General features: G+C 35.6%; 1 protein-coding gene across 1 annotated transcript in view; it reads right to left on the reverse strand.

Annotated features, from left to right (window-relative positions):
• Positions 1-25000, reverse strand: part of LOC136851466 (uncharacterized) — a 188011-nt gene that overhangs the window by 36861 nt on the left and 126150 nt on the right. Inside the window, 1 exon segment of the mRNA XM_067125570.1 lies at positions 421-495. Within this exon segment, the coding sequence (XP_066981671.1) occupies positions 421-495 (75 nt within the window).

Consider the following 25000-nt stretch of genomic DNA (forward strand, 5'->3'; position numbering starts at 1 on the left):
GCTTATTCTTAAACACATCTACGCTCACTCCTGTTATGTTCCTAAATTGAATTATTATCGATGCTGGTGCGTGGTGGATTAATGTCTTACATTTCATCTGATAATTTTAGTTCCATGATATTTTCGGTAATTCCTTTAGCGAAACAAACTATATAAATTTAAGAACAGACGTGGTCCTTAACTTCTTCTATTCTAGCTGTAATGATCTTTCTATTTGTGCAATATCCTTTTGAGTGTGGGCATATTATATTGGAGTGGACGTACGTACGTTTTATAAAGCATAATCAAGTGTTCAGCTTTTCTTGAAGGATTTTTGGAAGATTTGATCATTGCATAACATATTCCTATTCAACATCACACCGTAGGTCTTTAACACGCTTCCTTGTTTGTGATTGTCTCATTATTAGGTCCTTTATATGCATATAGGCCAGGACAGTCATCATGGTGTCCAACTGGGGGAGGACTAGGGACACCTGACCCACCGTCAGGTTGTGCCTGAGAGAGAGAGAGAGTCATCATGGTGTCCAACTGGGGAATAATTAGCTGAAGTCAATAAAGAGAGAGAGAGATAAGAATAAATAAGTCAATAAAAGGATTAGAAATTAAATTAGTAAATGAATGAACTAATTGTCAGGTTGCATCTGTGGGAGAAAGTATGACAAATTGGATGGGATGAATCAATAATCAGTTGCTGAAATGAAAATAAATCAGTAGATATATAATGTATTCATAAAGGATTATCGCTTGGCTGTCCCTATAGGAGGCAGAGTGAAAGGATGCATAATTTATTGCAATACATGAAGAACAAACGAGTACTTATATTTCCTAATATAAGACCCCCTCCCGAAAATCGGTTTTGTATGGGATATAACCAGAGAAAAGGTATAACTAAAAACGTAAATTTAAAGCACAAAAGGGATACAAGAAGAGAACAGAGGAAAAAATACTAAATAAAGCTGTAAAATTGATGGATACAGAAAGAAATATGAAATTTATAAATTCAGTACGATTAAGTGATATAGAGACATGGAATCTGAAAAAAAAATCAGAAAAAGCAAAAAAAAAATGGAATATGAGAAAAAATCAGAAATAGAAAAAAATGGTATATAAAAAAAACCAGAAAAAGAAAAAAAAGGAATATGAAAAAATCAAAAAAAGGAAAAAAAAAAAAATGGAATATGAAAAAACCAGAAAAAGCAAAAAAATAAAAAAACTAAAATTTTGAAAGAAAAATAACAGGAAGAAGTAAACAACAGACAAAGCAAAAATATGCAAGACTGAAAAAATGTGATCAGAGAACAAATTAAATTTACAATATAGTCTTTCAGAGGTTTGAAAAACATGACCAAGGACTAGAAAAAAGTTGAAAAAACTAATACATCTCCATGAATAAAACAGATTCAACAATCTCCACTCTGGAGAAGAAGAAGAAGAAGAAGAAGAAGAAGAAGAAGAAGAAGAAGAAGAAGAAGAAGAAGAAGAAGAAGAAGAAGAAACTGAACAGGCCAGGCACCGCATATTAGCATATGGCAACTTTCTCTCTCTCGCTTGTCATGCAAATGTAGCTCTTAAGGATTTTCTTCCGTAGCTCTTGGATTCTAGCTCGTCCTCTAAGAATAGCTGTTTGCTGAGCAGTTGAATGGCCTGCCATAAACCTGTTTTTAATTGTTTCGTCATTTTTCCATCGAGGAAATGGCCCCAATTGGACGACAATTTAAGCAACAAATAAAGTATTTCGCCCAGAACACTTCGGAGTTTTATTTTATTTGTTTACTTGTCAGGCAAGAAATTCGTTTGTGGTCTAAGAATAGTTGTTTTCCTATTTGCCAGAATTCATTTATAGTTATTTTCATAAAGTATTTCCAGTACAGCCATTACTCGCTTCTCGTCTAACTAAGTGATTTGTTTGTACTCTAAAAATAGCTGTTTGCCTCAACAAATCTTCCGTTATTTTTTAGTTTTAGCATAAACGAAAACAAAATTAAAAAAGGCAGATATTTAATTTTCTTGTGAGCGAGCTCAGTAAATATGCCTTTAGACAAAGCTGAGTGTCATATTATAACTATGTATCAACAATTTGTAACAAAATTACTGATATATCTCTTCTTTCATTTGTTTAGGTTTAGCAAAAACAAAAACAAAATAAAAAAGGTATATATTTAACTATCTTGTGAGAGAAGAGCTCAGTAAATATATCTTTAAATAAACTTGAGTGTCATATTTTAACTATATCTCAACAATTTGTAACAAAATTACAGACATGTCTCTTCCTTCGTTTATTTAGTTTTAGCAAAAACAAAAACAAAATAAAAAGGCAGATACTCTTTTGTGACAGAGCTCAGTAAATATGCATTTAGACAAACTTGAGTGTCACATTTTACCTGTATCTCAACAATTTGTAACAAAATTACTGACGTCCAAAAAATCTCGCAGCTTCAACTGGAATTTCAAATAATCATTTCGAGGTGCGAAACTGTGTTGTGGCTCTTGGAATCGTTGCTTTTTTTGGCATTCTTCATTAATGTCCAAAGTCACTGCATTCTTGGATACTTATATATTAGTTTTTTTTTATATCAATTCAATTTCTTTTTGTTTCTCTCTACAGAAAAATTATTGTGTGGATGTTACCTAAATATAAGTTGTGGAGTATCAATATTTTTTCTTGATGAACATCAGTATATATATTATATATTCTATGTTATATTTTTATATATATTTTATATACATATATATATATATATATATGTATATAGATATATATATATATATATATATATATATATATATATATATATATATATATATATATATAAATAGATAGATATTAACACACACATATATATATATATATATATATATATATATATATATATATATATATATATATATATATATATATATATATATATATATATATCGTTCGTTTAATTTTATTTAATTCTTTAACTTCAACCTCTTCGGCAGTGATCGTATAGTAACGACTGTATTTTGAGCTAAAGACGTAACGACGTAAAAAAATGAAAGAAACGCATTACAAATTCACTTGGAAGTTACATTGCACATTCCGTTCACATTCTTCCAGAATCAAATATCTGAAGATTTTCTGAATCACTGACTTATTTAAAAGTCTATTACAAACTCAAAGAGGTTTTCCTCTTCGAAGAAAACCAACTTGACCCATCAAAAACACAGTTAAAGAAGTTGGACAGTTGAGGAAGTTGGACAGCTCAGTGAGACGAGGTCAGAGGGAGCGTATGGAATTAAAAGGCAGAAAGAAACGCAGCTATACACAGTGCACTAAGAAAGGCACACTGTAGGTGGTAACCCTTTCGGGGAATTGGAGTCTATCCAAGAAGACTCCAGAATGGAAATGGAGTCTCTTAGAAGACTCCATGGTGATTTAAACTAGGTCTTTGTTTTTCTATGCAGAGGCAGATGGGAAGGGCAACCCATTCATTATTCTCAGTCCATAAGCCAACTGGATGGGATGCTTTTTGTTTATATATATATATACATGTTATATATACAGTATATATATATATATATATATATATATATATATATATATAATATATATATATATAAAAATATACATATAAATATATATATATATATATATATATATATATAGATAGATAGATAGATAGATAGATAGATAGATATAGACACAAGAACCTAATTAAAATACACAGCATGACTTAAGAGGAAAAATTAACCTGATGAACCATATTACCAATAATCCAAGATGTACAGCCATTTCACACTAATTCACAGGAGCCTCTCCCACAGCACATCGACAGTTCCTCGTTGGGCGAGTCGGTAGAGTTCTCGACTAGCACTCTGCTAGGCCCGAGTTCGAGTCTCCGACCCGCCAACGAAGAATTAGAGGAATTCATTTCTGGTGATAGAAATTCACTTCTCGGTATAATGTGGTTCGGATTCCACAACAAACTGTAGGTCCCGTTGCTAGGTAACCAACTGATTCTTAGCCACGTAAAATAAGTCTAATACTTCGGGCCAGTCCTAGGAGAGCTGTTATTCAGCTCAGTGGTATGGTTAAACTAAGGTATACTTAACAGCACATCGGCCCCACTGACGAATTGGGGCGCTACTTGCAAAGAGGGCGGAAAACTGGTTAATAAAGGGTTCGTGCTTTCAAGGGGCGGAAGAGGGGGGGGATTAGGGAATGGGGGAAGATGAGGAGGGGTTGGGGAAGGAGGTTGGGGAAGACGATGACGATAATCATTGAGGTCACTCAGAGCCACAATGCTTGAGTGGGACATTCACTCATGACCAAGAAAAAAAAAAAACTAAAGAAAAAAACTATAATAAAAAATATAACAAAATACCACTCGGGGTATTCGTAAGAAACGCCGGGATGGCGCACAAGTCAGAATACCCCTGCAGAATACCAAAACAGAATCCCAGTACCAACATTTACCTTACTGGATTGGATACATGATTGGTAGGGCCGCATAACGAATCTCCAATCTAACCTCATTTGGACCTCTGGCCCCAAATCCCCAAATCGCTACGGTCTCCAAGCGCATTCGAGAGTGAAAGTGATTCCCCCTGCCTGCTTGCTTAGCTTGCACAGTCATGCACACACATTCGGTCGAGTCGTGGATCTGACTTGGGAATTTCTCGGTTTTATGATAAAAGTGTCAAGAAATTACGACGCAGATATTGAAGGTGGGAGCTTGAATGAAAGTGAAATTAATGCGTTTCTGGTGCCAATATTACATGCATGTTACCCGGTATATGAAAGTCTGTTCTCTCTCTCTCTCTCTCTCTCACACACACACACACACACACACACACATATATTATTATATATATACAAGACAATCAACTTTATAAACCATTACGCTTCGTTAATTAAACAATTACAATTATCTAAGAACAAATGCAGAGAGAGAGAGAGAGAGAGAGAGAGAGAGAGAGAGAGAGAGAGAGAGAGAGAGAGAGTAAAATCAAGAACGAAATCCCAGTTCTGTGGTGGGCCATACCAATACCTCGCCCCCCTTTCCTCCTACCAAATCTAACAGCCTCCTTCCCTCCCTCCCCCCACTAGACCACACACGCCCACTTCATAAAAAAATCATACCACCATCTCTTCTTTACCCTCCTCCTCCTCCTCCTCCTCCTCCTCCTCCTCCTCCTCTTCATTTTTCTTCTTTTTCTGGTCTCCTCCTTCAGGACAAGAGGCCCGTAGGGCATGTCTGAGAGGGGTGGCTTTTCTTACCTACCTACCTACCTACCTAGCTACTCCTCTTTCTCCTCTCGTCAGCTGACACACAAACGTTCACGCGCACAGACACAGCCACGTACACAAACGCGCACACATACGCACTTACACATACAGCTCAGTCTTCTTTTACCCGTTTTACTCTCCCTCTCGATTGAGAGACCTGATTACGAGATATTTCGATCAGGGATTTTTGTTTTTCTTTCTAGTTTGGGATCGAATGAATCCATGGAGATTGGTTCTGTTCTCTCTCTCTCTCTCTCTCTCTCTCTCTCTCTCTCTCTCTCTCTCTCTCTCTCTCTCTCTCTCTCCACACAAACATACTGTGTGTGTATATATATAAATATATATATATGTGTGTGTATATGTATGTATGTATACATAAATCGATATAGATAGCTATTTACTATACATACATGCATACATAAATAAGAATAATACACATATATGAATAAAAATGCAGATTTAAATACATTGTGGCGTAGAGAGAGAGAGAGAGAGAGAGAGAGAGAGATGAAATATCCTACAGTTATTTCAAATTTCCAAAAAAGAAAACTGATTCTAATCTGTAATTCCTGAATAAAATCCTCATCAGCAATTACTTTGTAATTAAGGAGTACAGCCCAAATTACACACAAGTACAATTACGTAGAAATGACGGTTGGTTTTGATTTTCAACATGATTTCATTAACAAGGGAAATTAATAAGACCAAGAACCACAGCAAAAACAAAAATAAAAAAAATCACAGTCTCGGTAACTATTATCATAATTACAACACGAAGAAAGAGAAAAGGCACAACGATAATTATGATAATTATGAGGGGGAAACAACCACAGCAATTAAAATAGCCTAGATAAGAAGAGTGATATCAACAGCAAGAATGGTAATTGTTTTATTATGTTTTATTAACGCATCGCCTTCTGTAATCGGGTTATTGTCGTCACTGTAATGTTTAAGGGTGGATTATTATTATTATTATTATTATTATTATTATTATTATTATTATTATTATTATTTGCTAACATTCATATACAAGGGAAGAGAACACTGAAGCGGCACTGACAGAATTTTAGCCAAATATAAATAAGAGCAAAAAAAAAAATAAAAATAAAAAATCAATAAATAAAAAAAATTATTATTATTATTATTATTATTATTATTATTATTATTATTATTATTATTATTATTATTTGCTCACATTCATATACGAAGGAAGAGAACGCGGAAGCAGCACTGACAGAATTTTAGCCAAATATAAATAAAAAAGCAAAAAAAAAAAAAATCAAGTCAATAAATAAAAAAAATAAAAAAATTACTATTACTATTATGTGCTCACATTCATATACGAAGGAAGAGAACGCGGAAGGAGCACTGAACACAATTTTAGCCAAATATAAATAAAAGCAAAAAAAAAAAAAAAAATCAAATCAATAAATAAAAAATTTTTTTTTAATAATTTTATTATTAACTTACACATCCTCAGTTTTCAGAAATATCAGAAGAGCTTAGACAATATTACAACAGCTATTTTGCACATATAATAACCAGAAAGACGCATTCCACTGAAAAGGAAAAATCTTCAGAACTTGAAACATAAGAAAATGCAAAAAAAAAAAAAAAAAAAAAAAAAAAAATACAAACGTAAAAATATAATACAAAACGTGAGGCACAATTAATGACCCGAAGTCCAGTGAATTACGAGGTGTTTCCTCACCAACTCCCAAAATAATGTCGCTGATTGTGTAATGAGGTTGAGGACAGAATATGAAATGACTGAAATGATTATGAATGTGCATTCACCCTTGTCTACTCATGGCTGTTTGTTTTGTATATCTAAATCTTTATCCCAAAATGTGGACCAAAGATATACAAATGGGATCTTCACATTTATCCAAGAACGAATATGGATCCGAGATGATTTTTATGTTTTTATTAAACATTATGTAACTTTTTTTCTTAAAAATGTTATCCTGTCGTCATGGCAGAGGTATGCGTCACTAGACTCTTTAATTTTGCCTGCTCAAAAAAAAAAAAAAAAAAAAAAAAAAAGAGACGAAGTTATCGTCAACCTCGCAAGCGTCAATATACCAACAACAGTCTACAATTTCGGTCTTATCGTCGCTTCTTTGTGGCTTCAATGACGAAGCGACACACAGACACATTCATTATTTCTTTACGCCTCCTTTTCCAAGCATTCGATGACGCAACTTCACCGCGATCACAAGATCCAGGTGGAAGTCATGCGGCAAGTCGTGACGTCAGCAGCGCGTCATGCACGCGCGTGCGCACTCACGCCTCAAGGCGAAGGGTGACTGACTGATTGAAGGAAGGGGGGCGGGGGGAGAGGTCTCTAAGGTGATTTTCGGGTGTCACAAGTTTATTATGTCATAAATGCGGTCAGTCATTTTGGGTTTTGTGACCTCGGTGTTGGTGGTCCCGTTAGTTAGTGATCGTTGAAGGGGAAATGGTCGCAGAGAGAGAGAGAGAGAGAGAGAGAGAGAGAGAGAGAGAGAGAGAGAGAGAGAGTTATTTGACATGTCTTTTGACTGAGAAAGAGAGAGAGAGAGAGAGAGAGAGAGAGAGAGAGAGAGAGAGAGAGAGAGTAGTTGCAAGACCAACAAGATATTTCATTAATCTGAGAGAGAGAGAGAGAGAGAGAGAGAGAGAGAGAGAGAGAGAGAGAGAGAGAGAGAAAACGGTTGTAGGACCAACGACTTTTTCACTACTGTCTCTCTCTCTACAAAGAAAACACTACAAATTTCATTTCGCGAAGGTGACACCCTTCACGACCGTCAAAAAAAAAAAATAATAAAATAAACAAAAATAAAAGAACCAACCCCGATCATCCATAAAAGGAACCGAATAAATGAATGCTGACTTCAGCAATCATCCAAAAATTGGCGGTGACCGAGCAAAAACCTTGAAGAAAAAAATTGGTGTGGCGTATGTATGAAATCGATGTCACTCTATCCTTCAATGAGAATACGGTCTTATTTTTGTGTGCGGTTTTGATTTGCCAGGAGCTACTGGACTCTTAAGACTGTTCTCCTTCATTTCTTTTCAGCTTTTTACTGGACTGTGATGAGGCAAGCGGTCTTCAGAAGTATTTTCATGCGAGCGTGCAAATTGGTTTCAGTATCTTTGTAAGTCTACCGGATTATTTCATTGCCAAATGAACTAATTAACAGAGTATAAAACGCTTTGGTGATTTCTAAATCAACTGGACAGATTAAAAAGTATTTAGATGTGTATTACACAGAAACTGAACACTTTCTTGTTCACCAATAAATTCACAAAGGGTGCTTTATAATTCGTAGATGCTTAGTGTCACGAGTTTCTGTCAGTCTAGCTAGCCAAGAGATGTCTAAAACGTGCAAGAATGGATTTCGATGAAATATTTTGGATGGTGGGCCAATGTTCGAGGAGCTGTCGCTTAGATTTTGAGATGGAAGCGGATCCACGTTTACTTTCAGTTTTCTGTCGGCCCTCAGATCTTAAAAACTACTGAGGCTAGTGGGCTGCTAATTGGTATGTTGATCATCCACCCTCCAATCATCAAACATACCCAATTTCAGCCCTCTAGCCTCCTCAGTAGTTTTTATTTTATTTAAGGTTAAAGTTAGCCATAACCGTGCATCTGGCAATGATATAGGCCAGGCCACCGCAGGGCAGTGGTTAAAGTTTCACGGGCCGCGGCTCATACAGCATTATACCGAGACCATCGAAAGAAAGATCTGTTTTCGGTGGCCTTGATTATACGATGTACAGAAAACTCGACTGCTTATGCGCGTTTTTTACTTGTTTATTTTAGTTCCCACCGGTGTTTAAGTATTTAGTAAACGATACTAAATTTTTTGTTGTTGAATTCTCAGTATCGATCAATCTTTTAGGCCTAAGTATCTGAGCCCGATAATGGAGACAGTGGGTGATATGGATGGAAAAGCTAATCATCGAATTAAAGTCGTTTGGGATAACTGGAGGGGAGTGTCCGGCATAATCCTAGACAAGACAAACCCTCTCGGGCTGAGGGACAATGCATATAAGGTCGTGATAAGACCTGCCATGTTGCATGGGCTAGAAACGCCCCCACTGAAGAAAACAAAAGTAAATAAGTTAGATATGACTGAAATAACAATGCTCAAATGGATGAGTGGAGTAACGAGTAGGGATGGGATAAGAAACGAATGCATCAGGGGATCACCAAAAGTCACTTAAGTGTCAAATTACGCCCAAGAGTCAAGACTGAGATGTTCTGGACACGTGGTGATAATGGGAGATGATGACTGACATGTTGCAGGAGAGATTGTGGAAATGGAAGTGGTAGGGAAAAGAAGGAGAAGTAGGCCTACGAGGAGATGGAGAGACTGCTTTCGAGAAGGCACGAGAGACGCAAGAATAGACGAAGGGAAGACACAAGATAGAGGAGCATGAAAAAGGTTCATTAAAAACAGCGACTCCGAAGATGCATTAAGCTAAGAAGAAGAAGAAGAAGAAGAAGAAGAGGGAGGTATTTTTATGAGAAGAAGAGAAAGGAGAAGAGGGAGGTATTCTTATATGAAGAAGAAGAAGAAGAAGAAGAAGAGGGAGGTATTTTTATAAGAAGAAGGAGGAGAAGAAGAAGAAGAAGAGGGAGGTATTTTTATAAGAAGAAGAATGAGAAGAAGAAGAAGGGGAGGGAGGTATTTTTAGAAGAAGAAGAAGAAGAAGAAGAAGAAGAAGAAGAAGAAGAAGAAGAAGAAGAAGAAGAAGGTATTTTTATAAGAAAAAGAAGAAGAAAAAGAAGAGGGAGGTATTTTTATAAGAAGAAGAATGAGAAGAAGATGAAGAAGAAGAGGGAGGTATTTTTACAAGAAGAAGAAGAAGAAGAAGAAGAAGAAGAAGAAGAAGAAGAGTGAGGTATTTTTATAAGAAGAATAAGAATGAGAAGAAGTAGAAGAAAAAGAAGAGGGAGGTATTTTTATAAGAAGAAGAAGAAGAAGAAGAAGAAGAAGAAGAAGAAGAAGAAGAGGTAGGTGTTTTTGTCTTTACCAACGGAAGAAAAAACATCGAGTTGATTCGCAGTCTGACTTAACAAAAGAATCGACTTATTGTTTGCTATTGTCAGTTGTTGCATACAGAAAATTAACAAAATTAACGAAATAACGGGAGTTTCCATAATAAAGGAAGGGCAATTAGCGCCGCTATTAACCGGTACTTGAAGGACATTTCTTTCAGGCCGGTATCCTTTTCATCCTAATTAGGATGAATTGTCTGTCTAATTTATTCAAAAAGGGTAAAGGACCTTGAATGACATCCTCATATCTCTCATTATATCAGAGGTCCTTGTCTCTCATTAATTCTACCCTGAGATTTGTTTCATGTAATGGAGTACGGAATGGAATGGAACATAGAGTTGAGGCCACAGGCCAAAGCACTGGGACCTATGAGGTCATTCAGCGCTGGAAAGGAAATTCAGAGCAGTAGATAGGTTTGTTAGGCGTAACAGGTGAAAACCTCAAAGCAGTTGCACTATGAAATAATTGTTAGGAGAGGGTGGATAGCAAGATGGAAGAATGAGAATATGAATGGAGGTACAATAAAAGGAATGAAAGAGGTTGCAGCTAGGGGGCCGAAGAGACGCTGAAAAGAACCTTTAGTAATGCTTACAGTGCACCCCGTGAGGTGCACTGATGGCACTAACCCCTGTGGAGGTAATGGAATACGATTCAGAATTACCATTACCCATTCCATTACGTCTATGAATGAAATTGCTTTACACTGAAAACAGCTGACCACAACCGTCAGAAACTTGTAATAAACGAGGTACTGCAGGATCTGAACCATTCCTCCCCAATCTCTCTGTCGAACTTCTCAGCTCCAAGAGGTCCTTCATTCCTCACAACGTTGGACTGTGAGACAGTCCCCAGAGGATGTAATGCAGTTGGAACTTCAGAAGTTCAAGCGAAGACGCAATGCATTACTACCCTAATACTATTCTCCTTGCATTTTAATACAACTTTATATATTTATTAATATATTTTTTTCTTTTTTAATAAGTGGGATCTCTTCTTTCTGTATTTCCCCTTACCTTCTTTTGCTTTTCACTAATGAACACAATGTTCTTTGAAAGCCTGAATTTCAAATCAATGGCCCCTTTGGTGGGTTTGTTCCATATGAATTGGTCTCATCTTAATAATAATAATAATAATAATAATAATAATAATAATAATAATAATAATAATAATAATAATAATAATAATCAACATAAAACAACTGGGTAAATTAACCATTTTCTCAAAATACGAACCAATGAATATTGAAATCGCTTACACTGATTTAGTCTTGACTAATATTGTAATCAACAGTTAAAATGAAATTCAATATCATCATGAACGTACTAAGTGTACTGAAACCAGACTGCTAACAACTACACGAGTGTACAGTAAGTAATGAAATTTAAAATATATTCAACACCAATTTCGAGCCTCTGAGAAAACATGGATGTATGGAACACTGGAAAACGAGACACATAAACACACAAATATAAATATACACAGTAAATATAAATCATATATATAATTATGTGTATATATAATCATTATGTATATAAAAATTATATACATACACATAATTATATATATGATTTATATTTACATGTATGTATGTATGTATATATATATATATACACACACACACACATATATATATATATATATATATATATATATATATATATATATATATATATATATATATATAAAATCCTCTACACGTTCGAGTTGTACTCCCAATGGACGAAAATCCTCATCCTAATTTTGTTTTTCCTTTAATGCAACCTAAAAGAAAGTCGAAAGTAGCCAGTGACAGGCTGGGTCATGACATTATGCCACTGGAATGAACCAGGATTCACCCCTGCGAGAGAGAGAGAGAGAGAGAGAGAGAGAGAGAGAGAGAGAGAGAGAGAGAGAGAGAGAGAGAGAGAGAGAGAGAGAGAGCAGCAGCAGCAATGGTAGCTGTAATAGTTTGCTTGCAAAACAATGTAAATATTCGAAAAAAAGCTAGGAAAATTTAGCAATAAATATTGAGAGAGAGAGAGAGAGAGAGAGAGAGAGAGAGAGAGAGAGAGAGAGAGAGAGAGAGAGAGAGAACAATGGTAGCTGTAACAGCCTGCTTGCAAAACAATGTAAATATCTGAAAATAAGTCAGGAAAATTTAGCAATAAATACTGAGAGAGAGAGAGAGAGAGAGAGAGAGAGAGAGAGAGAGAGAGAGAGAGAGAGAGAGAGAGAGAGAGAGAGGCATTACTACTTTTCTCGGTGACCAAAAAGGTCACCTTGGCATATCACTTTTCCCGGACATAGGATTTCCACACTCGGTGACGTCATAAAGAAAGCAGATGATGTCATTCTACAAAAAAAATTAAAAAAACAAAAACAACAGATAAAAAAATAAAAACAGGTACTACAAGAAAGCAGACGTTAAGCCAAAATTAAAATTTCAAAGAAAATTAACAAGAAACCTAGTCACGAATGGCAGCTAACCATAATTTCAACTAACCCGCAGTAATGCCGTTCGGTCGGGATGAGGTCATACTCTGAAATAACCGTATTTTTTTTTTTTTGTAGTTTCATTGTTTTCATTCTCTCACCTCAGAGAGTCTCTCTCTCTCTCTCTCTCCCGGGTACTTTCACCAAGGGGTCTGAGTTCTATTTCATGTGCTGATGTCATTTCCCCCTGCTGGGAACACGTGTTTTTTTTTATATATATTTTAGAGTCACACGTGTTTGTGCTATTAAAAAGGTTTAGTTTTTCAAGATATTATTATTATTATTATTACTGGTAAGAAATTCACTATCTCGTGAAAAACAATCTGTGTAATAAAAAAAAACCCACAATTATATAGTAAACTATACTACTACGTAGTAATATAGTTTACTATATACAGTAATTGTGGATTATTATTATTATTATTATTATTATTATTATTATTATTATTATTATTATTATTATTATTATTATTATTTTGAAGCTTTTAAACGCGATTATAAATTTTGATACATTTTGGTCAACTAAACATTTTTCAAACCCATTATTATAATTTTTATTATTATTATTACTGTCACTATTATTAGCAGTACTAATATTGTGTTCTGATTACACATTATTATTATTATTATTATTATTTACAAACAGCAAGCCATTTATAGGGCGTAAGCCTACAAGAACATTACATTGTAGAGAACTGCCACATATACATGTGATATTTTACACAGAGCAACATAACGCCTTTATTCTAATATTTTATTCAGAATATACAAACATCTATAAGAAACCAGTCTAAAAGACCATCAACGCATAGATCTCTGCAGTTGTTGTATAAAGTTAATACAATTATCACTGAAAAACATAAAATCAATAACACCGTAACTAATAATGTTTACATAACACACCGTCTTTACTAATTTGTTATTCTTTTACTTATTTACAACTTTTAGTTTCCTGTAACAGAAAACTACTGTGCCGGCTTTGTCTGTCCGTCCGCACTTTTTTTTGTCCGCCCTCAGATCTTAAAAAACACTGAGGCTAAAGGGCTGCAAATTGGTATGTTGATCATCCACCCTCCCGTCATCACACATACCAAATTGCAGCCCTCTAGCCTCAGTAATTTTTAATTTATTTAAGTTTAAAGTTAGCCATAATCGTGCTTCTAGCAACGATATACGAAGGCCACCAACGGGCAGTGGTTAAAGATTCATAGGCCGCGGCTCATACAGCATTATACCGAGACCACCGAATGACAGATCTATTTCCCGTGGCCTTGAACATACGCTGTAGCGCCTGTACAGAAACCTAGATTGCGCCGAAGAAACTTCGGCGCATTTTTTTACTTTTTTTTTTTAGCCCCTAACAATCCGTTCGTCGGTCTGTTTATTTCACAACAGAAGCAAATGATCCTAAATTACTTCGTACGTGAGCAGTCAAGTGTGTTTGCTTAATTAGCATTGTGTACACACGTAATGAGCAACAGTTAAGACGAAGGTTGCTTTCAGACACGCGTTGAAATCACTTCAATGATCAGTAATTATATATATATATATATATATATATATATATATATATATATATATATATATATATATATATATATATATATATATATATGTACATATATGTATATATATTCATAATATGTATATATATATATATATATATATATATATATATATATATATATATATATATATATATGTTCATAGCTGAGTGGTTAGAATCACCTGTCTGTCATTATGTCTAAACCAAACGCCCTGACATCATCAAGTTGTGACGTCACCAACAATTTCGATGGTAAATATATAACAATCATTTTAGCTGACATCACCTGCCTGAGACATCGCTAAAATCTTTCCAGACTAAAGAAACAGATACTTTTCACCGACATCATCATGTTGTGACATCACCAAACAATTCCCAGACGAATTAAAGGGAGATTTTCCCCTGACATTACTAAAGTGAGGCGCCACCAAAATATTTTCTTGCGTAAAGTTAGAACATTTCTTAATGCCATCGTAATATTGAGACATTATTGTCCGTAAAGTATTCGACGTGACTGGTCATTGTAAGTATAATGCAACGTCCTTTAATAACCACGCTTTGCAAATAGGTACCTTAGCCAACTATGCCTGGCATAAGGCCAGTTAAGTCTAACAAAAAAAAAAAGACATACTGTTGATGATTTGCTTGTAGAAGATACTTATCTTAAATATTATTCGCTTTGACATAAATTACAGGTTTGCAGATTCAACTTCAGTTGAATAAAATAATATGAAGAAGGAAATCATTATTCTCTCATTATTAAAAAAGCTACAGAACTTCGCTGTAAACTTCCTTACAAAAACTTCAGTACATCTGATGTAAAATAAAATATAGTGGATTTTCCCATTAGTCCATTACGACAAAAATGAAAAAAAGAAAACTTTGGGTTAAGATTCTTCAAAAGAAAGGATTCTTTCATCACCTGTAAAGCTACAGAACATCGCTGTAACCTTCCTTACAAAAACTTCAGTACATTTGAAGTAAACTAAAATATAGAGGATTTTCCCAGTAGTCCACTACTAAAAAAAAAAAAAAAAAAAATTCCGGGTTAAGATTCTTCAAAAGAAGGGGTTCTTATATCACCTGTAAATCTATCCCCACCAGGTACTCCCTGTGATATCAGATCAATATTAACCTCTGATAATCAATACAGCAGTGGTCCTCAATTATTTTTTAGTGATGGCACCCTAACTAATGTAATCATTACCGTGGCACCCATTCTTCACCATCCACCAAATCGCATAAATTAACTTCTTATTTAATGAATAAAATTATTACCCATACTATAAAGATATATATATATATATATATATATATATATATATATATATATATATATATAGAGTAGACACTGATAATAATCACATGAAGACTTCTGCAAATTTTTTTTTTTTTTTTTTTACAAATGTTCACTGACATGATCTAGACAAGACAAAATTATGACAATCTTGCAGCACCCCTAACCACTGTCTGTGGCACCCAGGGTGCCACGGCACCCAGGGTGCCACGGCACCCAGTTTTAGAATCACTGAAATACAGAATGGTTTTACATCGAGACAAATACAGTATGGTACAGCCGCGATTTTACAGAATAAAAGTATTGTATTACATAACATTACTACAATTTTTATCTATCAGTTTAAACTGTGAGAAAAGCATCATAAAATAATGTTACAATTGTCACATAATTCTACAACAATTTATTCAGTTACTTTAAACTGTGATAAAATTTTCTATATAATATTACTGCAATTTAATCAGTTAGCTTAATCTGTGGAATTATTGCGTTTTAATACTACAATATTAATAATTTAGTGTCAATTGTAATAAAATTATTATATAATATTACTTGAATTTAAATCTGTTAAAATTGTGATAAAAGCATCTCAATTATTACTATAAAATTCCAACCAGTTGAAATTCGACAAAATCATCTCATAATATTAATAGTTTCCATTAGTTTAAACTGACAGAATTGTAATAAAGTTTAAGGTTACAATTCTGTCCAATGAGCACAACTACAATTCCACTTTGACACCTTCTATGAACCCTGGGGATGGGGGTTAGGGAAGGGGGGGGGGTGGTCTGGGTACCCAGGCAGGGAACCTCTGACCTATTCACTGCTATCAGCAACTGACAGTGACAACTCCAAAATTTTTTTAGCGGTCACCGCTGATAGTGGCCCAAGATAAATCGAATCTTGACCTTTGAACATTTACGTGTGATCTTGACCCAAAACCAGTCATTTTTTTTTTTTATCTATTTTTTTCTTGCGTCACAGCACGGTCACGTTTATAGTGCTGGTCACATGACTCTTAGTAAATAAACACAATCTCACGCGTAAGAAATAAAAATGAAATGAACAATTATAAAAACATGGCTAAAAGGCCCTGTTGAACGTTTTCGTTTACTACAAAAAAAATAATATGGTCATCTCTCTCTCTCTCTCTCTCTCTCTCTCTCTCTCTCTCTCTCTCTCTCTCTCTCTCTCTCTATATATATATATATATATATATATATATATATATATATATATATATATATATATATATATATACATATATATATAATATACATACATATATATATGTGTATATATATACATAATGTATGTGTGTGTGTCTGTAAACTGCAAAGAGATTCCCAACGAAGGGTAATTAGAGTAATTTCGAAGTTAGAGGGCATTTGTCTCTTAATATTTATGGGTCCAAAATCTTTATGCATGTTTAAAGGTATAGGTGACAAAACGATCGTGTGTGTACATATATATATATATATATATATATATATATATATATATATATATATATATATATATATATATATATATATATATATATATATATATATATATATATATATATATATATATATATATGTGTGTGTGTGTGTGTGTATATATATATATATATATATATATATATATATATATATATATATATATATATATATATATATATATATATATATATATATATATATATATATATACACATACAGTATTAAACAACTCCTGATTGTTACAGATTTGTAAGAACATTTTTGCGACACCAACCATGATATAGTATAATTTTATCGGCTGATCGACTACGGCACCCATCAGTAAACTAAAGTCTCTTAAATCCTTTCCAAAGTTTTTTTGTTTGTTACTTTAAAGTCACCGCACTTGCTATGTTTACTCTGAGCAAGTCAGCCATTCCTTTCCTCCCACGGCCTAGCTCTGGAATGTTTTTCCTTGTCCCGTTTACTCTTTTTCTTATCGTCTTCCATTCTCAAAGGGCGTCGGGAATTCATATCACATGTTGTCTTCTTAAATTTTACAAGTAAAAAATGCGCCGAAGTTTCTACGGCGCAATCGAGTTTTCTGTACAGCCGCTACTATAATTAAGGGCACCAAAAACAGATCTGTCTTTGTGTGGTCTCGGTATAATGCTGTATGAGCCGCGGCCCATGAAACCCTCAGCCGGTCGTGGTGGCCTGTGTTATTACGTTGCCAGAAGCACGATTATTGCTAACTTTAACCTTAAATAAAATAAAAACTACTGAGGCTACAGGGCTGCAATTTGTTATGTTTGATGATTGAAGGGTGGATGATCAACATACCAATTTGCAGCCCTCTAGCCTTAGTCGTTTTTAAGATCTGAGGGCTGACAGAAAAACTGCGGACAGAAAAAGTGCGGACGGACAGAAAAGCCGGCACAATAGTTTTCTTTTACAGAAAACTAAAACTAGACAAATAATTTCAAATATCATAAAATCCCTTTCAAATATAGATTCACATTATACCGAATGAGACAAATACACTCCCCTCATACACATGACCGCATTCATTCGCATATAAGCGCACGCGCGCGCCCGCCATCGCCGTGTATGCTTAGCGTTCGGTGAAAGTGCAGTTTACGATGTTAGTTCTCTTCTAAATAGATTCGGATTGTGTACAGCGACTGGCTACATGCCAGGTATTTAATAGCGAGAAGAGTGAGGGATTTATCGGAGGGTTGTGGGGGAGGGAGAGGGGGTTGTGATGGAGAAGGGTTGTGGGGAGGTTGTGGGGTTGTGGTTACACTTGGAAATTAGCTTTAAATATCACTCATTGCGTACATCTCGAGGTATGATGAATTTGTTTGTCGATATGGGGCTTGGGCGTATACGCACTTATGTGTGGTTTGTGTATGATAATTCAGAACTAACGGGGTTGTATGTTTACACATGTATGGTCTATGTATGATACTTAAAAACTAACAGGGTTGTATACGCACTTATGTATGGTTAGTGTATGATAATTCAAAACTAACAGGTTTGTATACGCACTTACAGTATGTATGGCTTATGTATGACACTTGAAAACTAAGAATAGTGTTTAAGTATTTATGTATGGTATATTCAAGAACACAAGCGCGCAGATTAACTCGCAATTACAACCGTAACTTTTACGCTTTTATACAACACATTTGCACAAAGGGATGAGGCTGCTACCCCTCCCTAGTCCATAAAATACAGGGCCAATAACTGCCCCTCTACTACCGAGCTTTGGAACGTCTTCTTGCTGTTTGCTACGGAGCTAAGATTCGCCTTTTTCCCGTTCCCTTTCCTTTATGGTTTTCTCTGAGGTCACAATGAGGCCTGAGATACCAAATAAAGAGAGAGAGAGAGAGAGAGAGAGAGAGAGAGAGAGAGAGAGAGAAGCAGGAATTCTTCCCCATTTAATGTCTCTATTTATCAATGCATTCAGGATATAAGTCAGAGATATGACCTGGCCAAAGGTGAAGGTCAGGGGCCAAATAAGGATCTTAACCATTTTGGAATACTCTCTCTCTCTCTCTCTCTCTCTCTCTCTCTCTCTCTCCATTTTGGAATACTCTCTCTCTCTCCCTCTCTTCGCTGATAAGTGATACAAACTGTTACATATGCGTAAAGTAATATTTTGAAATGAGTTCATTTAAGGTTACTACATCACCTCTCTCTCTCTCTCTCTCTCTCTCTCTCTCTCTCTCTCTCTCTCTCTCTCTCTTCTCTTCGCTGATAAGTGAGACAAACCGTTACATATGCGTAAAGTAATATTTTGAAATGAGTTCATTTAAGGTTACTGCATCTCTTCTCTCTCTCTCTCTCTCTCTCTCTCTCTCTCTCTCTCTCTCTCTCTCTCTCAAAACACTATGCAGTCCTCTCTCTCTCTCTCTCTCTCTCTCTCTCTCTCTCTCTCTCTCCTCAAAATACTATGCATTCCTTTCTCTCTCTCTCTCTCTCTCTCTCTCTCAAAAAATACTATGCATTCCTCTCTCTCTTCTCTCTCTCTCTCAAAATACTATGCAGTCCTCTCTCTCTCTCTCTCAAAATACTATGCAGTCCTCTCTCTCAATCTCTCTCTTCCTCTCTCAAAATACTATGCATTCCTCTCTCTCTCTCTCTCTCTCTCTCTCTCTCTCTCTCTCTCTCTCTCTCTCTCTCTCTCTCTCCAATAACAAGTGCATTGGATACTTTCCCTCACTCACCTGAGTGTCCATGAGATGAAGATCTTGTTAACAATAACAAAAACGAGATCACGTAAAGAAAGTCCACTCGAGTGGAGAGAAAGCTCTTCTCCTCTTTCTCATCCTCTTCCAGATCTTTCATTCCTTTCGGTCTGTTTCTCCTGACCTTTCTCTTCTTCCTGCCCGTCCTCCTCCCATTCACCTCTTCCTTCGTCTGTCTCCTCTCTTCCTACTCATCCTTCCTCCCTTCCTCATCCTCCTGTTCCTTCTTTTTATCCGTCTTTATTTATTTTCCTCCTCCTTTCACTTTCTTTTTCTCTCTCTCTCCTACTTCTCGTCTTTCTCTTCTTGTCTGTTTCCTCCTCCTTCTGCTCTTACTCTTCTTCCTCTTCCTCCTCATACTCCCCCAACTCAACTCTCCAACAGCGTCCCAAAGAGGTGACGCCATCACCTAAATATAAAATCGGTAATTCTCTCTCTCTTCTTTCTCTTTTTTTATTTCTTTCTCTTTTAAACTCTCTTCGGGAGTTAGGTGGTTATTATGGAGGGGGGTGGGCGGAGGGGGGAAGGGGGAGAGAAAGGGAGGGGGGGGGTGAGGGGTTGGCGGTTTCCAGGCGCTTGCCAAAACTCCTACGAGCATTTCTCTGCTTTCTCTCTCTCTCTCTCTCTCTCTCTCTCTCTCTCTCTCTCTCTCTCTCTCTCTCTCATTTTTATCCGCTCATATTCCTTTTCTCCTTTTCTGCGTGTCTACATTTATTTCTTATGGAATTCATTGTTTTCTCTTTTATTTCTTTATACTTTCTCCCCTACTTTCGTCTGCCCTTTTTCCTCGTTCTTGCTTCCCCATCAATATTTTCTTCTAATAGCCATTGTTTCCTCTCTTCTAGTTCCTTGTCCTCCGTTCCTTTTTGTTCCTCGGCTTCTTCCCTTTCTCCGTCTCTTTTCAATGTGTTCTACCATTTCTCAGGTCTCCTTCATCAACCATATTCCTCTATTCTCTTCTTTGCCTCCTCTCACCTTGCCTTTCTTTAATTTTTAAAGTATTTCTTTTTTTTATTATCTTCACTCTCTTCCCGCCTCTACTTTTATTTCTCACGTCTCTTCTCACAAACAAATTTCATCTTTCTATTCACACACTGCCTCCACTTCATCCCTCACGTCTCCTCTCCTGTCTACATATTTATCTTCTTCTTCTTCTTCTTCTTCTTCTTCTTCTTCTTCTTCTTCTTCTTCTTCTTCATTATACATGCCACTCCAGGGCATCAGTCGATACTTCAATCGTTGGGAATGGAGGTCACTGGGTCAATGTATTTTGACATTTGAATAACGCCCATTTTCCTTTTGAATGACATTCATGTCATGAATGTTCTTATAACTCTTTTTTATACTTGGTTTTATATACAATTTATATATACATTATGGGTAAAAATAATTACAGTTACGAAGAAACTACGCGAACAATTATTAAAGCCTCACTGGTTTATCTTTGGATATTTGCTAACAGAATTTGGAATTTTCTTCCTTCCTCTGTGTTCCCTAAGTGATTTAGCAAGGAAATTCTTGAAGTTTAGTTCTGTTATCACCTTAAACGAAAAGCCCATCGGATTTTTCCCTGCAGAGGCTGGTCTTGTGATTTAGGCAGCTATCTATTGATTATTATTAATATTATGCTTACTATTATTACTATTATTGCCGCCGATGTCGTTTTAGTTTTCTGAAAGAGAAACTATTGTGCCGGCTTTGTCTATCCGCCCGCACTTTTTCTGTCAGCAATTTTCTGTCCGCCCTCAGATCTTAAAAACTACTGAGGCTAGAGGGTGCAAATTGTTGTTGATCATCCACCCTCCAATCATCAAACATACCAAATTGCAGCCCTGTAGCCTCAGTAGTTTTTAAGATCTGAGGGCGGACAGAAAAAGTGCGGACAGAAAAAAGTGCGGACGGACAGACAAAGCCGGGACAATAGTTTTCTTTTCAGAAAACTAAGACCTTTTATTTAAGGTTAAAGTTATCCATAATCGAGCGTCTGGAAACGATAAAGGATAGGCCACCACCGGGCCGTAGTTAAAGATTCATGGGCCGCGGCTCATAAAGCATTATACAGAGACCGCCGAAAGATAGATCTATTTTCGGTGGCCTTGATTATGCGCTGTTCAGAAACCGACGAAAGATAAATCTATTATCGGTGGCCATGATTATGCGCTGTTCAGAAAACTGGACTGCGCCGAAGAAATTTCGGCGCATTATTTACTTGTTTGTTGTTACTCTGCTCTGAATGTACAGACATTCAAAGAAAAAGATACACTAAAAAGTGTTCCCATTTGCAAAGCAGTTTCGACAAAACAGAAGCTCAGTTATAAAAAATTACACCATCACAACGAGGAGAACGAAAAATTAACAAAATAAGGAAATGAATAAATACATTCAAGCAAAATATATGCTTACAATCATGTAAATTCTAGGCGCTGTGACGTGGCTGTCTAATGAAGTACTACTTTGTATGTCCGAACATCTGAGTATCTTTCGCGACGAAAATTTCTAATTATTTAGGTTCCTTGCAGAATACATGATAATATACATATACTGTATATATATATATATATATATATATATATATATATATATATATATATATATATATATATATATATATATATATATACATATATACACAAACATATATATTTTATATGTATATAATATATAATATATATATATATATATATATATATATATATATATATATATATATATATATATATATATATATATATATATATATATATATATATATATATATATGACAAAATATCTTCCAGCTTGGTGGGTTAGCCACATAAATTTTTGGCAGTGCAGAAAGATAAGCGTCTATCTGAACAGAAGAATATTTCTGTGAATATCTAATTATCTGAATACCTGTTGAATATGGGATATTCGTCGGAATGTTTGTATGTTTGAATATCCACGTACCTGTCGGATATCAGATATTTCTGTGAATATCCGAATGTCTGCTTACTAATGTGGATATCTAAACAGCTGTCGGGAAAAAACACGTTTATATATCTGTTTCTTAGCACAAGTTGCTGAATACTAAGTAAATAAAACAAGTGAAAAATGCGTTGAATTTTCTTCGGCGTAATCGAGTTTTCTGCACATCGCATAATCAAGGCCACCGAAAATAGATCTGTCTTCGGTGGTCTCGGTATAGTGCTGGCCTATCCCATATCGCTGCCAGAAGCACGATTATGGCTAACTTTAACCTTAAGTAAAATAAAAACTACTGAGGCTAGAGGGCTGCACTTTGGTATGTTTGATCATTGGAGGTGGATGATCAACATACCAATTTGCAGCCCTCTAGCCTTAGTAGTTTTTAAGATGTGAGGGCGGACAGAAAAAGTGCGGAGAGAAAAAAGTGCGGACGGACAGGCAAAGCCGGCACAATAGTTTTCTTTTACAGAAAACTAAAACACCTTATTTTTAAGGATAATATTAGATTACGCTGGCCTTATGCCAGCAGTTCTTGTTCTACAAGCAGAAGAGAAGGAAGAAGCCACTTTGAAATCATGTACCCAGATATCCACTGTTTAGTTAACAGGAACCGAACACCTCACGAAAAGAATAGAAAATAAAAAAAGAAAGTCGGTCTTGGTGACAAGTATGTTATACCTCTCTCTCTCTCTCTCTCTCTCTCTCTCTCTCTTTTATGCACTTCATTCCATTAAACCTGACACAGGAAAAAAAGTACATTAAAAGGCACCAGAGAAAATAAAAAAGAAAGTCGGTCTTGGTGACAAGTAATTTATACCTCTCTCTCTCTCTCTCTCTCTCTCTCTCTCTCTCTCTTATGCACTTCATGACATTAAATATGATACAGGAAAAAAGATTATATTAAAAGGCACCAGAGAAAATAAAAGAAGAAAGTCGGTTTAGGTGACAAGTACTTTATGCCTCTCTCTCTCTCTCTCTCTCTCTCTCTCTCTTATGCACTTCACTCCATTATATCTGATACAAGAAAAAAAAGAGTACATTAAAAGGCACCAGAGAAAACTAACGCAAGTAAGAAAGGAACTCGATTTAGGAATGACGTCACTTTGGGTGAAAAACCAAACTGCACTCCGTCTGACTTCTCTCCCTCCCTCCCTCCCTCCCTCCCCTCCCCCTCCTCCTCCCTGGGCCACCTTCCTCTCTCTCCTCCCCGCCTCCTTTCCCCAACCGCCCCCAGAAGGACTTAATAACAAGAGAAAATTTCACCGTTACCTAAATATTGCGACGTTCATTACCATCGGTTATTCTGCTAGGTTTGGTCATGCATATTGCGCGTACAGTGGAAGTATACACATACATACGTGTGCACGCACGCAAGCACGTACACACACATATATATATACATATATATGTGTGTGTGTGATGATATATATATATATAATATATATATATATATATATATATATATATATATATATATATATATATATATATATATATATACTGTATTTGTGTGTATGTGTGATTAAGTGATAAGATTATATAGATAAATGGATTGAAAGATATATTAGAAAGGAAGGACAAGAGGGCGAACAAAATTATAAGTGTATAGCGCAGCTGTACAGCGAAGTGTACATGGGGGTTGAACCCACTACTGACCAGCCTTCTGTATAGTCGTATGAATGTGACAGTAACAGTCTTGTTTTGTAAAAAAAAAAAAGATTATCCTTTTATAATGTACTACTAAGCCTCAATATAATAATAATAATAATAATAATAATAATAATAATAATAATAATAAAGTTTGAGCTTCTTAAAGAATACAGCTTCAAGCCCAACTTGACGTGACTCAGCACAAAGGGGAAAAAAATACGCAACTGAAAAAATGACAAAATAAACGCAATAATTGGCAACTCAACAGCGGCACAGAGATTATTAACCATCAAAACGCGACTTGTCATTTGAACCTCAGGGGAAATTATCATTGTGTTTTCGTAAGTTTTTGCTGATTTTAGCTTTGTTCTTTTTTTTTTTTTTTTTTTTTCTGTTAGCGTTTGAGGGTGTCTGTAGACCGTTCTCATCGTTTTCACTTCACGGATTCTGATTGGACGAGACCTGAAGCAGTGCGCGCGCGCGTGCGAGCGCGTGCGTGCGTGTGTGTGTGTGTGTGTGTGTGTTTGTGTGTGTGTTACTCTCTCTCACTTACTTCTCCTGTCTAATA

This window comes from Macrobrachium rosenbergii, chromosome 23, assembly GCF_040412425.1.
Source record: "Macrobrachium rosenbergii isolate ZJJX-2024 chromosome 23, ASM4041242v1, whole genome shotgun sequence".
Lineage (NCBI taxonomy): Eukaryota > Metazoa > Arthropoda > Malacostraca > Decapoda > Palaemonidae > Macrobrachium > Macrobrachium rosenbergii.